Source organism: Maniola hyperantus, chromosome 14 (assembly GCF_902806685.2).
Source record: "Maniola hyperantus chromosome 14, iAphHyp1.2, whole genome shotgun sequence".
Classification (NCBI taxonomy): domain Eukaryota; kingdom Metazoa; phylum Arthropoda; class Insecta; order Lepidoptera; family Nymphalidae; genus Maniola; species Maniola hyperantus.
This window is the reverse complement of record NC_048549.1, coordinates 11,060,624-11,076,507: the sequence shown is the minus strand read 5'-3', so window position 1 is coordinate 11,076,507 and position 15,884 is coordinate 11,060,624. Positions and strand designations below refer to the sequence as shown.

At 37.9% G+C, this 15,884-nt stretch overlaps 1 protein-coding gene across 9 annotated transcripts in view; it reads left to right on the top strand.

Annotated features, from left to right (window-relative positions):
- Lar (tyrosine-protein phosphatase Lar) overlaps positions 1 to 15,884 on the top strand; it is a 566,012-nt gene that overhangs the window by 428,556 nt on the left and 121,572 nt on the right. For 5 of the 9 annotated variants that reach the window (XM_069503059.1, XM_069503057.1, XM_069503058.1 and 2 more), the window contains exons 4-5: positions 8 to 130; positions 8,276 to 8,407. In XM_069503059.1, the coding sequence (XP_069359160.1) occupies positions 8 to 130; positions 8,276 to 8,407 (255 nt within the window). The remainder of the gene's footprint in view (positions 1 to 7; positions 131 to 8,275; positions 8,408 to 15,884) is intronic. The other 4 variants (XM_034975410.2, XM_069503060.1, XM_034975408.2 and 1 more) reach the window with 1 other exon arrangement.

Sequence of the window (15,884 nt, the reverse complement as noted above, 5' to 3'; positions counted from 1 at the left end):
GGGACAGACGTAGGGACCGAAGACTCACTGGAGACACTGCCGCCCCTAGAAGTCACAGTGACACAAGAACCCCTGATCGGGATACCCCCGGTCAACGACTCTGCGAATTTTTTTATACAATATTTAACACGTAAGTTTTGTATGAACTAATTGTTTTTGTGTTTTACAGATCCTCAGCGGGAGTCCACGTCATTGTATTTATAGAACTTTTTTTGATAATCAGTTTTGGTTATTTTTAATGAAAATCCTATTTTTCTTAAAGATTTCCAGAATTAGGTGCGGAGTTATGGCTTGTACTGAACCACTTTAACTATAATCCTTTTTTTAATAAAATTAATTTTCATTACTTTTTACTCATATTTTAATATGCATGGTGGCAATATAATTTGTTTATCCTTTGTGCTATCCTTTTCCGCAGGAAGCGCTATAAAAAGGATAGGAATAGATTTAAGTAGACCTATCGTTGTAGTTCAATAATTTAGTGTACAGCAAAATTAACCACAATGTCGGATTATCTCTAGGTAGGTAGGTACAAACTACATAGGTATAGTGCGCGGCAGGTGGAGATGGCAATCGGGGAAGGAACACCCCGCACACCCGCACGTCACCCGCGCTCGCCCGCACCGGATTAGTACGGGGGCTGCGCGGGTGTGCACGTTCCGTCCCTGATTGCTATCTCAAACTGTCGCGTCCCATACCTATATTATTATTTACGATTTTTCCGCTATAAGCGATGCGCTTTTATTACAAGGTAAGGTAAGTATATACTTACTTTCCATAATTATCAAATACTAGCTTATACTCGCGACTTCGTCCGCGTGGACTATTTTTTTATTTTTTTATTACAAATTTTTTTTTTTTTTTTTTTTTAATTAATAAAATTATATTTTATTATTACAAATTTCAAACCTCTATTTCACCCCCTTAGGGGTTGAATTTCCAAAAATCTTTTCTTAGCGGATGCCTACGTCATAATAGCTATCTGCATACCAAATATCAGCCCGATTCGTCTAGTAGTTTGAACTGTGCGTTGATAGATCAGTCAGTCAGTCAATCAGTCACCTTTTCCTTTCATACATTTAGATAAACTACTAGATGATGCCCACGACTTAGAATCTGCTCATATAGGTCCTATTCGAGACCATATCTTCGAGTTTAGTATCTATGCTGAGACCAAACACATTAGATACATAATGCAATTTTTTGCATTTCTAATCTCACTATGAACGGATGTCTCTATAAATTAATAATAATGTATTATTATTGAAATCCTCAATATCAATAACGATAATGCATCCCACTAACAATAACTAACACTCACACTAACATCAAACTAACTTTGTATAGACAAAATGCATTTTGTATGGCGATTCAAATATTCAATAATCTACCAACGGCCATGAAAGAAATGACACTTCCTAAATTTAAACGGAAGCTACACGAATGGTTATTATTTCATTGTTTTTACTCGGTTAATGACTTCTTAAATTTCAAAGAATGATTATTTGGCGGATAAAGTGTTTGTTGTTAAAAATTACTAATCTAAGTACTATAACTAATAATAATTTTAATGATAGCATGTTGACATACTTTTTTCCACTTTTGATGTCTGTTTACACAATATTTTATTAATTTTAATGATTGACATTTTGTAATCGCAATATTTTATTTTGTTTCGTACTCAATATTCTCCTTTAAAATACTAATTATTGATGACTTATTTAAATTAGGTATATATTATTGACATTTATTGTACCTACTTAATAACATTGCACGCCATACTTGGTAATACACTGTTTCCAAAAAAATATTGTAACACCACTACACGTGTATTTTTTGCAATAAAAAATTATGAATTATGAATTATGAATTATGAATTATGAATATATCGTCATTGAGTTTGATAAATTACTGTTATTCATGTTGGTCAACTTATCATTATTAAGCAATACATGACTAAGAAATACGGGAAAGTAAAATTGATTTATCATAATATTTTCATTAAAATTATGTTAGATCACTGTACCCGAAAAGTTTTTGACGACGAATTTTACCAACGCAGGCAATAGTTTACAGCACCTACGTCTGTTTTCAATCAATTAAAAATTGATAAATGCAACTATTTCATAAACTACTATTCTACGTGTGTTACATTTTAACAGTACAAATTGTACCGCTTTCTATTCCAAAGCATACAAATTAGATGATTAGCCACCACATGGTGCTCGCCAGATGAAATATTCCAAAAACAACGTCAATTTAATACCTGCGATATAATAAATTGGCCCAATTTCTGTGTGAACCTGACCTAACCTGGGCAGGCGAGATTATTGTCATAAATTCTGTGAAATATGTAACGTTGTGGCCACCAAGCTGCTTTGTCAACACGTACATCGATATTATAATAGCAATGTTTTGTGACGGATTTCGTTTTGCACAACATTACTAATTATTATCATTACGTTTTCGTTCATTTGGCATTAAATTATAGTTTTAAGGAAGCGATGATAGCGTAGTGGTTGAGACGTCAGCCTCCTAATCGAGGGCCGGGGGTTCTCTAACTGTTCGAAGTTTTGTGCGTTTTAAGCAATAAATGTTATTTGCTTTAACGATAAAGATCGTAAGGATGGGAAACCTGCATACCTGAGAGTTCTCCATAACTTTCTCAAATTTGTGTGAATTGTCAAACCGCATTTCATATCAATTCATCATCATCATGATCAACCCATCACCGGCTCACTATAGAGCACAGGTCTCCTCTCAGAGTGAGAAGGGTTTTGGCCATAGTCTACCACGCTGGCCAAGTGCGGATTGGCAGACTTCACACACCTTTGAGAACATTATGGAGAACTCTTAGGCATGCAGGTTTACTCACGATGTTTTCCTTCACCGTTAAAGCAAGTAATATTTTAATTACTTAAAAACGCACATAACTCCGAAAAGTTAGTGGTGCGTGCCCGGGATCAAACCCTCGACCTCCGATTGGAAGGCGGACGTCCTAACCACCAGACTACCACAGCTTCATATCATATCATAGCATATCAATTAATTAGTATCAAATACAACTGTATTAAGTAACAATCAAAGTAAGGTGAGCCTTGATTCAATGAGTAGGTAGTTTATAATGTACAGTCATGTTTTAACTTAGGATTTGATTAATACAATAATTGATAATAATAAGATTGCATGTCTCGAACAAGTTTAAGGTAAACAACGTTTTTTCCTGCATTGCACTCGCAACTTAGATAAGAAGTTTGAAGTTACGGAAGGCAATAATCGTGAAGTCAATTACTGGCAAGCTCGCCACAAAAAGTGGCAAGATAATGGTCACCAACTGACCCACTGACCCCGCATTAGTTAGGGAACGTTTCCATTAAAACAAAATCAAGCATAGAGTAGGTGAAGTTTAAGTAACTACATTTTATACATACGAGTATCTTCAGTGAAAATCAGCGTTAGTTTAGAAAAGAATAATTAATTATACACAGTCAATGTGGCACCACCATAATATGTAATCACAACTTATAAATAAGTTTTTGGATGATACCTGCGTCTACGCCACGTCAGTTTTGTGTTAAACTAAAATAAGTGTAAAATGAATATAGCTGCAGGTTAGCACAATATAGAACAGAGCAGAGTGAAGCGTGCTCTGGTAACATTCGTCCAGCGCAGTAGCTGAATTTTAGGAGTAGGTGGAGTATGCGCTGAATTCACTTGACAAAGTTTTGTGTACTTAGCATCGCATTTACAACGATCGCTATGTACCTACTTTGCACTAAATGGATCATTTGAAATCGTGTTCCTTATAACTTGTCCTTGGAATAATCCTATTCATAGAAAACTATTCTGTTCCGAAATGACCCATCTAATGCGTAGTGCTTAGTAGATAGTCGTTAAGTGTGACACTGACAGGCCCATAACTTTTTACTGCTCCACTTTTCCTGTCTCCGCTCGCATCCGCTTCAGTGGTAACGCACCCTAATGGTGCTACGATACAATGTTTATTCAGCGTCAGTAATTGTAGGGGTTGTATCTATGTATATGTATATTGAGTAATATGTATGTTAGCAAACTAACGTGGATTAAAAATAAATGTCAAATGAGTTCATTGGCTATCATTCAGTGGTTAGGCACTGAGTTAGCGAATCAGCCCACAGATTTAGGGTTCCGTACCTACCTCAAAAGGAAAAACGGAACCCTTATAGGATCACTTTGTTGTCTGTCTGTCTGTCAAGAAACCTACAGGGTACTTCCCGTTGACCTAGAATCATGAAATTTGGCAGGTAGGTAGGTCTCACAGCAGACATTCGGGGAAAAATCTGAAAACCGTGAATTTGTGGTTACAAAAAAAAATTTATTGTGGTCATGAACAAATATTGCTATTTTCAACTTTCGAAGTAAGATAACTATATCAAGTGGGGTATCATATGAAAGGGCTTTACTTGTGCATTCTAAAACAGATTTTTATTTATTTTTATGTATCATAGTTTTGTCGTAAAATATCGAAAAAATACGATTGTAGTACCTACGGACCTCTCGTTGCCTGAGCCTGACTCGCACTTGACGGGTTTTTTATATAGTATACTAGCTAATTCCTCCGACTTCGTCTGCGTCGATTTAGGGTTCTGTGCCTTATTCGTCTATAGTCTGGATGCAGTTTCGAAAAAATCAACTGGGTTCAATGTTCTACAAAACATCTTTTGCTCAGGAAACTTTCGAAGAAGTGAGTTTTATACGGAATAAACGAAGAGGATTCTCTATGCCCGCGCTGAAACCTATTCGAGACAGTCGTAAGCCCATTTCGAGGCTCAAGTACAATGATTTCCAAAAATCTTTACAATGGATTGTAAAGATTTTTGGAATGTATCATATGAAAAGGCTTCACTTGTGCATTCTAAAACAGAGTTTTATATATTTTTATGCATAATAGTTTTTGATTTATCGTGCAAAAAGTCGAAAAAATACGACTGCAGTACGGAACCCTCAGTGCGCGAGTCTGACTCGCACTTGGCCAGTTTTTTTGTATACGGAACACTAAAAAGTGGACGACTTCTATTTGTATTCGTGCGCAGGCACGTCCTTATGCCCGTTTCAATCCCTCGTACATATAAAACGTGACCATTCACAGTCTCGTCCGTCGAGGAATAAACATAATCTGTCACACATCTTTTTTTCCCCCGCCACCTCGCGACGTGATTTAAAAGCAAAATGGTTCAAGAGATCGTATTAATGCCAATTCCCAAAAATTGGGCCATGCGTCAGGTAATCCTAAATCTGGCGATTATTGCTAAGCCTAGGAATCCAGATAGGATTTTATAATAGGAAATAATCAGTCAGATATTTTATTTGCAATATATAGTGAACTTTTACAAAGTATAGGATATTTTTTTATTTATTTTTTCGCTTTTTTTGTGGTATCATATCAGTAATCATCAGTAGGTACTATCACCTGTCTTCATTTTTGTTAGCTTTCTGGTTACACCCTGTATAACGCTAGAGAAATATGTATTTTTTTGCTTCAATGTTCCACATCAGTGGCGGTGGCCGGCAACAATTATTACACACGTGAGGGAACCGATATGATCGTTTTATGACGCTCAAAGCTGATCCATCTTTTTTTGATAAGTCCAATCTCGAACCCATCTCTGTGGTGGCCGCTCCATGAATATTTAACTCTGCGGACATAAATATACGTTACGGCGGCTTCACATTGCACCGCAAACCCTATACGCCATATTTTCGCGCTATGAACTGAGCTGAATCTGGCAAAGTATGCTATAAAAACCAGCTTCAAATTCCAAATATTTTTTCAGCAGTTCTCTTAAATTATCGAAGAATGACTCTGTCATCTGGTTCGGTTGTATTTTTTACTTACAAAGACGAATTATTTTAATTTATTGTGGTTTTTAAAAAAAACTCACAGTGTTTAATTACATTCAAAAATATTCTTAAGCAGAGAGTCCACGTCCAGGTGACGTTAGAAATCGGGGACCTCGTCTTTGCCAGCGAAGACGAATATTAATAATTCACCACAATATTCACCACAGAGTACTATATACATAGGATATTCACAGAGTACAGTGTTGCTAAATTTGGAATTTCATTTCCGTATTTTTCATGAGATTCTGGTCTACCTATAGTCATGTATTGCCTTACAATTTGGGTGCATTATCGGTCATGATTTGGTCAATATAGCCGGAAACCATAGTCGTTCGCAACACGACATGTGCCAATGTGGAACCGCCATTACAAACGTTCGTTTATTAATGTCACACTGATTGCCAGATACCGGCCCAAGGGACGCACCTCGTATAGAGAACTAAATGGGATTTCATTTTCTAGTTCAGGAATCAAACGTTCCCAGCGGCGCGCGTCCAATGATCTCTGAGCGTCCCTTTAGACATTTTTGTTCAGGTTCGACAGGCGTAGGGGTCTGTTGTTTACGCGTCATGGTTATTTCAAGCCTCAGTGCGTGACTTTACGCGGTATATGGTTTATTTTATATTTATCCGTATAAGGTAAATGAACTAGTAGATAAGACAAATATGTACAGTATACGGCTTAAAGTGACGAACATCGGCCTTTAGAATGACATTTTAGCGTTGTCTCTGTCACTCATACCCATATGACGTTTTGTCGGTATCAACGACCGAGACAGTGCTCTACAAATCTGCTATCTCCATCTAAAGATCGATGTTCATCACTTTTGGCCGCGTACTGTATGTGATTCTTTCACTAGAAGTAACATTAAAGTCACCAACCAATCACAAACATGTTTTCAAATAATATAAGAAATTCAATTCGGGAATGTTTTTAGAAACATTCGAAATTCAATTCGAAAACATAGTTTTGTTTGTGTTTGGTTGGTGTTTCAAAATGGTTAACGCCCACTGAGATTTTTGGCTCTGTCATTTGTATGGGATTACGTAACTGTCAACAGAGCGAGCGTTATATCAAACTAGCTTATGCTCGCGACTTCGTCCGCGTGGACTACACAAATATCAAACCCCTATTTCACCCCCTTAGGGGTTGAATTTTCAAAAACCTTTCTTAGCGGATGTCTACGTCATAATAGCTATCTGCATGCCAATTTTCAGCCCGATCCGACCAGTAGTGTGAGCTGTGCGTTGATAGATCAGTCAGTCAGTCACCTTTTCCTTTTATATATTTAGATTCTATCCGTGGCGTGGATAGAGTATACATAGAGTACACGGCATATCGCCCTTTAGAATGACATTTCGGGTATGTAGAGCGTTGTCTCTGTCACTCATACCTATGTGACGTTTTGTCAACGCTCTACAAAACTGCTATCTCTTTCTAAAGGTCGATGTACAGTATTTTCTGCTACGTACTGTACACGTAATGCTCTTACGGTTGAGATAATTTCATTACGAAGGGTCTTGATATGGTCTTAATTTATTCATAGTCGAAAATTGAATCTAAATGGACTTTGCTGTACCGCGCGACCACAGGTAAAAGTTTAATTCCGACTGGGGTTTCCTTCCAAATGCCTACATGGTCACTAAAATACGGGGGTCATTAATTTAGGCATATAATTCTAAATATATCTATATCCATATTAATAGCCCTATTTAGTATTATAATGCGAAAGGGTGTTGGTTTGTGATTTTTTGCATTGTTAATTTTTTACCCCGGGAAAACAAGAGCTACTTGCGGGATGACATGCTATTTTCACGCATTTTGATTTGTCGCAACAGATCTACGGATCAACTTGATTTTTCTTCTTCCAGAAAGATCTGGAGAGTGACTACGTTTTATCTCGGAAAATCATAATTTCGACAGGATTTTTAAAACTTAAATCCACTCGTATGAAGTCGCGGGCATCAGCTTCGACTATTATAAAAAGAGACACCCACGTCACCATGCATTTTAATACGAGTAAAAAGAAAGTCAAATTTTATTTTTTCTATATTGTTTTAATATTTTTCAAGAGGAAATCAAAGAAAATCGCAGCATATTTTGTATTCTAAATTCTAACACAGTCATAATTTTATCTTCTAGTGTCATTTCATCTTGGGAAGTATCATAAAAATGATAACTTGCCAGTATGGAATACCGAAGCGAAAAAAAGCTAAGCAAGCAATTTTACAGCGCCCGCAGCCCAAGCACAATCTTTTTTAGCTTTAGTAAGAGATGTGACGTTCTGGTTATGCTTGGGCTGCTGGGTATTTATAGTGTCATATGTGACATAATAACTTGTTATCAATATTGAACCTTATGTTTTACTAATGAAGACCTTTTTCTCTGTGTGCAGATCCGCCCGAGATCACGATACGGCCGCGCAACCTGCAAGTCCGTGCGAACGGAATCGCCGCCTTCTACTGTGCGGCAAGAGGCGACCCCATACCAAACATACAGTGGAGAAAGAACGGCAAACGAGTTTCTAGTAAGTATTTCGTTCATTTTTTCTCAAGATAAATTCGTAATTTCGTCCCATAGAATAGAATAGAATAGTATATGTTTTTATTCAAGTAGACTTTTTACAAGCGCTTTCGAATAGTCGGGTAGTTTTAATTTACATAAGTTTTAACGATGAAATTGTTCATCGAGCAATGAAAAATCGAATCAGGTAGCTCATTTTTTAGCTCAGCACTTACGTCACTATAGTTCTTCCTTCCGTAGTTTAGTCATGGAGGTCGGATTCTTTCACATTCCGGACGCCGCACTCCGGATATGATTGATAACGTAACATATTTCTCGGCGGGCGATGAAATTACTTAGTAGGGGCATGCACCCAGCCTAGCAGCTAGCTATAAAATTGAGCTTATAGTAGACCCAGTCTGGGCAGAACCGCAGAACAAAATTTTTAATACCATGCACCTAATTATATTTTGCTGCTGTCTAATTCATGTTGAGTGAATCTATAAATCTCAAACTAAGTGTCTGTTCGTGTAGACGCAATTTTGTATTAAATCCAGCCAATTGTACTTGAACACTCATACAATATGTACAAATGTTCATACGTCTCATATTTCAATACACATGAATGAAGACAAACCGACCGGCGGAAGATTGACGCTCTGGAAATGTGGTGCTGGAGACGCCTCTTAAGAATAAAATGGACCGCACATCGTACAAACGTCTCCATCCTCAAAGAACTAAAAATAAATCAGAGGCTTTCGTCACTTGTACAATTGCGAATCCTCAAGTTCTTTGGGCACATTACAAGGAAGAGTGGTACCATCGAACACCTCGTGGTCGAAGGTCGAGTGGAGGGCACACGTCCGCGTGGGCGTTCCCCAACTAGGTGGACGGACTTAATCCGCCCTGCAACAAGCACACCTGTCTCCGTGTGTGCACATAATGCCACCAATAGAAGTCGCTGGAGGGAGATCGCACGAGCAGCAGTGAAGAATTCATAGCCACGACCACTCTGTCAAGAGTGAACGATTGAGAAGAAGAAGAGTGAATACGTAGGTATGCGTCGCTGACAGATCTGCAGATTTCATGCGTGGACTACAGCTGCCAGCAAAAGTGATAAAATTGTGCATCGAGCGATGAAAAATCGAATCAGCTAGCTCCGCACTTACGTCACTAGTTCCTCCTTCCGTAGTTCAGTCATGGAGGTGCGATTCTTTCACGTTCGCCGCACTCCGGATATGATTGATAACGTAACATATTTCACGGCGGGCGATGAAACTATTTAGAGGGGGCATGAATGGTTTTATGGGAGGGGTTTTCGCGTGCGTAGCCGCTGCGATACGTTTTTCCAGCTCATTGCTCCGGGCTTATAGACGTCATTACCGGCCTCACATATTTATGGGCTTAAAACATTGATATGCATAACCTAAGATAACATAAGATTTCTATAATATTATGGTTCCCGTATCAAAACTGCTTGACAAAAATAAGTTTAGTACCTAGTGGTTTCCCAGCTCACTACCTACTATGATCTATTCTGTGACACTGGGCTCATAGATATCATTACCCGCTTCACATATTTATGGGCCTAAATCATTGATATGCATAACCCAAGATATTAAACTTAATACAGTGTGTTTTTAGGGTTCCGTACCTCAAAAGGAATTATCCATAGCCGGTTTTTTTAACACATCCACATCCAAAACAATAGGAAATACAGTTTGTCTTTAGGTCTTTTTTTGTGAAAACAATTTTGGCATAGATTTTTTGGTCAAGCATGAGTTGTCCATAAAAATCAATGGAATTGACTAAATTTTTTTTAATGCCGACCGACTCAGTTTCGTGTAAGGATCATTTCATTTTAGCGAAAGAAAAAATCGGGACAGGAGAAGTTGGTCAAATTAAAGTAAATGTTTTTCATATAACTGGAGGAAGCAATGTAAGTATACTAAAATAAAATATCATAGTCAAGTTACTTACTTGTGCACAAATCATTCAAAAATTGTAGGTTGTTACGATTCTTAGAAAATCTGAATCTTACGTGTATTTTACATCGACGGTCTAAAACGCCATTTTTACATTTCAATCACGCACAGTATTCCCAGATTCAATGGTCTGTGTTTTTTATGTAGCGCGTTTGTCATCCCGCGCCTTTGCCCGTAGGGGGGGGAGGGGGGGGGAGGGGGGGGGGGAGGGGGGGGGGAGGGGAAGGAAGGGGACAAAACGATGTGTTTGTTGTTTCGCATGCCGGAACGAATAGATACAAATCGTTTACTTCTGAGATCATGATTTTTATGTGTCACTGATTATTGAGTACCTACTAGCTGATGCCCGCAACTTCGTACGCGTGGATTTAGGTTTTTAAAAATCCCATGGGAACTCTTTGATTTTCCGGGATAAAAAGTAGCCTATGTCCTTGCCCGAGATGCAAGTTGTATCTGTACCAAATTACGTCGAAATCGGTTGAACGGATAGGCCGTGAAAGGCTAGCAGACAGACAGACGGACAGACAGACAGACACACTTTTGCATTTATAATATTAGTATGGATATGGATTTCGCACTGGCATGCCAACAGCCCAAATAGAATCAGGGGCTTGATTGCGGTAGAATGACAGCTACAATGTCACGATCGCAATCATCTCTGATTGGTTGATGTTCACTTACTATTGGCTACAATGTATTGTTTCTACAAGAATACCATAAATTCAGCTAATCACAACGATTGCGATTGTAATAATGATTGAAGCAGTTTTCCCGCAATCGATCAGATGTGGGACATTTTATCAACTATCGCAGTATTTAAAACACATTGTTGACAAAAAAGGCGCGAGAAAGCATTTTTGCATATTCTGATTGGCTTGGGCTGAAGCTTATTATTTAGGTATTCCGGTATATCTATGTAATTGCAAAAACTATCAAACTGCATGTCGACTATTTATTTACAAAACAGTCAGCGTTAAGCACAACGCACACCAGTAGAACCAAGACGCGGCATCTTTCTTGATAACAAGTCAAATTGAGCTTTATTTACTTTGGCATAATGTGTTTTAGGCGCCGGAAAGCACAGCATTAGAAACCCCCTTACTAGGTGAAGAGACGACATCAAACGAGTCGCAGGGAGTGGCGCAAGACTAGCGTGTGGAAGTCCTGTCGTACCTATGTGTATTGTGTGGTTCACAATGATGATGATGATGGTGTATTTCTTTTCAGAAACTTACTAAACTTCATAACCTATAACTTCATGTACTTGACAACCATAGTTCAATAAACTGAGCCTCGACTCGACTCTATTTTACTCTGTTTCCTATGCGTCCATCCTAAGAAGCACCTCCAAAGAGTTTTACCCCTAACTGGTTTCTAACACGAAACCACGGAGCGTATCAATCATTACGAGCATTCTAAAATACTTTAAAATAGAACGGCAGGATTTTATTTTTATTACAAAAAGAAAATCAAGAAAGAATCACAGACTTACAAAATCAAGCAGCATCTCTATTTTCTTTACTAACACACTATCAGCTCTATTCCGAAAATAAAAACAAACTGTCGCATCCCTACTCCGTGTTTTATCTGCTTTATCAAACTTTATTCTCGATTTGTCGTCCTGTCGTCGGCTGCTATCTATCAAACGTGCCCCTGACTCAGCGGAGCATGTGACAGGGAAACATTTGGATACTAATACGAACGGGAACGAAGATTTATTCGGGGCGGACCGAGTGGAAAATCTATGAATTAATTATTTGGTGAGAGAATAGGCTATTTTTAGGAGCTAGTACACGACATGAAGTATGTGAGTCGTAATTGAATAAAGGGAGAACCATGTCGCTCGTTAACACTAGAATCAGCTCAAAAGTAAAACGAATGGTCCCGTCTCTTCACGTTTTGTCTGCTTTATCAAATTTTATTTTCGGCTAGATGGCACTAGTAGTATCATGAATCACGCTCATAACTATAAAAATTCACTTTTGAGAGTGAAAACAGTTTTCATACATTTACTCGAGTTAGTATTAGCAATGACGTTCGTTTTGCCCTGCTATCTATCAAACGTGCCCCTGACTCAGCGGAGCATGTGACAGGGATACATTCGTGTACTAATACGAACGGGAACGAAGATTTATTCGGGGCGGACCGAGTGGAAAATCTATGAATTAATTATTTGGTGAGAGAATAAGTTCTTTTACAAAAAATAGTTCACGACAAGACACGAAGTATGCGAGTCGTAATTGAATAAAGGGAGAACCGTGTACTCGTTAGGATGTCTGTAGTTTTCGGGCATATACGCAGTACTACTTTTTTGACCAAACTGAAATAAAAGGAACAAATTTTATTACATAATATAATATGACAACGACGTGACAAAATGGAAGTCATATCAGTAGCATCTGGTGTAACCTAAAAATGCATGAGCAGAGTTCATGTCAGCACTGACTTTGGTTGAAGTTATAAGCAATAAAATATGATAAAAAGTAGCTTATGTCACTCTCCAGTTAGGCTAACATGCGCACCACGAGAAAATTTTGTCTACGCATTTACTCGTCTTATTTGTATGAAGAAACACGAGATAATGCGTAGACAAAATTTTCTCGCGGGGCGCATGTTAGGCCCTCAGGTCTTTATCTATACCCATGCAAAAAATCACGTCAAACCGTCGCACCGTTGCGACGTAATTGACGGACAAACAAACATACTTTCGCACTTATAATAAGGGTACTGATTAATAATTCAGTTGTATATCTCATATACCCACTCTTCATTCATCTAGTTCCAGCTTTCCTACAAGTTTTTCTAACACACTTTGGCGTTAACTTTGCGAGATTTATTGGATCCCTCCTTGTCATAACTCTGACTTCTTTTTATGTTAATCAAACAAAAGTTGCGGTGGAAAAACTCTGTTATTACGTATCTGAGGTTATTATAACTAGTTTTTCCTTCTTATAGTTGTGTTAGGTACCTTAGTCAAGGTCAGGTCAACATTTTTACGGAACAGGTTTTTATTAACTCGCTTTCTTGTCGGTCTATTTTCTTTGTCCAACTTTAATTTTTTTTAAATTAGCTGTGTGGTTTTTTCACGCACAAATTTTTAAGTTCTAGAATAAATAAGTACTTACTTAAATACTTATTTTTACTACCGCTTACTTTTATCGCCAAGGGTAAATAATATGGGTAATGTTTAAGTTTAGTTTGAGTAAATTCTTTTCCGTTCGCTCATAGAGCTATTTACGTTTTATTATTCAATCACTTCACACGCGATTATTGGAACCAATTTGCGTTTCATATAGGGTTTATTTGTGGAATGAAATACGCAAACTGTGAGGTAACAGGACCCGTCGGATACCTTCCAAATTTTCTCAATTCGACAAACATGATTATAATGTTTAATATTGGTTTCCGATAATTTTGTTTACCCAACGTTGTATACCACTCATAATATTATATAGGTACATACATATATATTGTTCCTTGGGATTTATACTCCCTTTGTGTATGTTACGACCTCCCTGGCGCAGTGGTAAGCGCTGTTGTCTTGGGAGGTCCCGGGTTCGATTCCCGGCAGGCGTTTGGAATTATATAATTTCTTTTCTAGCCTGGTCTGGTGGGAGGCTTCGGCCGTGGCTAGTTACCACCCTACCGGCAAAGCCGTGCCGCCAAGCGATTTAGTGTTCCGGTGCGTTGCCGTGTAGAAACCAAAGGGGTGTGGGTTTAATAAAAACTGCTATAACCTCTTCCAGGTTAGCCCGCTTCCATCTTAGGCTGCATCATCACTTACCATCAGGCGAGATTGCGGTCAAATGCTAACTTGTATCTGAATAATAAATTAAAAAAACAGTTTTTTTCCGCGACTTCGTCCGTGTGGAACTAGATTTTATATGTTTTAAAGCTCCGTTAATCCTTTCTTAATGGAACTGCACTCTGTTATAGATAGAATCTAGAGCCAACGGTTTGAGCTATACGTAAGTTGATGTCAGTCAGTTTATCCTTTTTTTTCGTACCAAAAGCGTGCCAACGGGATACTATTAGGTACTAAGCCTTCGCTGTCCATCTGTCGGTCCGTCTGCGGGCGGTATCTCGTGAACCGTAAAAGCTAGTAGAGAGTTTAAGTTTTCATAGTGTATTTTTGTTGCTGCTATAACAATAAATATTAAAAAATTCCGCCATGAAAATTCAAAAATAAATGTTGTAAGTAAACAAAAAGTAAGTATAAGTAGCTTTTCGTAATTAAAAGAAAAGTGCTGTAGTTTTATCTATATTAGTAGTAGGAAAACCTGATTGCCTGACTAACTGACTGACTGAATGATCAAACTACTGGACGGGCTGGGCTAAAATTTGTCACGCAGTTAGCTATTTATTATACACGAAGACCAGCTCAATATGGAAGTAGCTAAATTTATAACAGACATACAAAAATCAGCCTGGAATAATACGCCATCGATAAAAAAAAGGAGTAAGGGTACCACCTATCCTAAGGAAATTATACAGCTCATTAGAACAAAGAGAAAGCAGAGAAAAAAATGGCATGCCTCGAGATCGCCACAAGACAAAAGAATACTAAACAAACTCGCGAAAACAATCAAGAAAGCAATCAAAAGTCATAATGACACTAAGTTAAATGATTACCTACGAAGCTTGACCAATGACCGAGAAACTGACTATTCTCTTTGGAAAGTAACAGGTAATCTAAAAAGACCTATCACACATATACCACCTATTAAAGAATCAAATGGAAAATGGGCTATCAATAACATTCAAAAAGCTAATAGATTCGCTCAGCATCTGGAAGATATATTCCAACCAAATGAGGGCCATACAATTGATTTCAGTGAGAATGAAGAAAGACAAGATGACCTGCAAAATATCAGACTTGTGACACCAAAGGAAGTATCTGAAGAAATAAAGTTCAATTTAAGCAAAAAAAAATCTCCAGGATATGATCTCATTACCGGAGAAATTTTAAAAAACCTACCTCGGAAAGCTTTAGTGAAACTTACCAATCTCATAAATGCATCATTTAGACTAAGACATGTACCTGAGTTATGGAAAGTTGCTGAAGTTATTATGATCGCTAAACCGGGGAAACCACCCCATGAAACAACATCATACAGACCAATCTCTTTATTACCAGTTATTTCAAAATTATTTGAAAAACTGTTACTCAAAAGAATAAAACCTATACTAGAGGAGAGAAAATTAATACCAGATCACCAATTTGGATTCCGTGAAAAACACTCAACGATAGATCAAGTCCACAGAATTACTGACATAATAGAGAAATCATTAGAAAATAAGAAAGTGTGTTCTACAGTCTTTTTAGACGTAGCGCAAGCTTTCGATAAAGTGTGGCACGAAGGGCTTATCTATAAACTCAGAAATATACTACCAAAGTCATTTGCAGATATTCTTGAATCATACATCTCAAATAGATGGTTTAGAGTTCGTCAAGAAGATGCGTATTCTGAACTCAAGGAAATTAAAGCTGGGGTGCCACAAGGAAGTGTCTTAGGT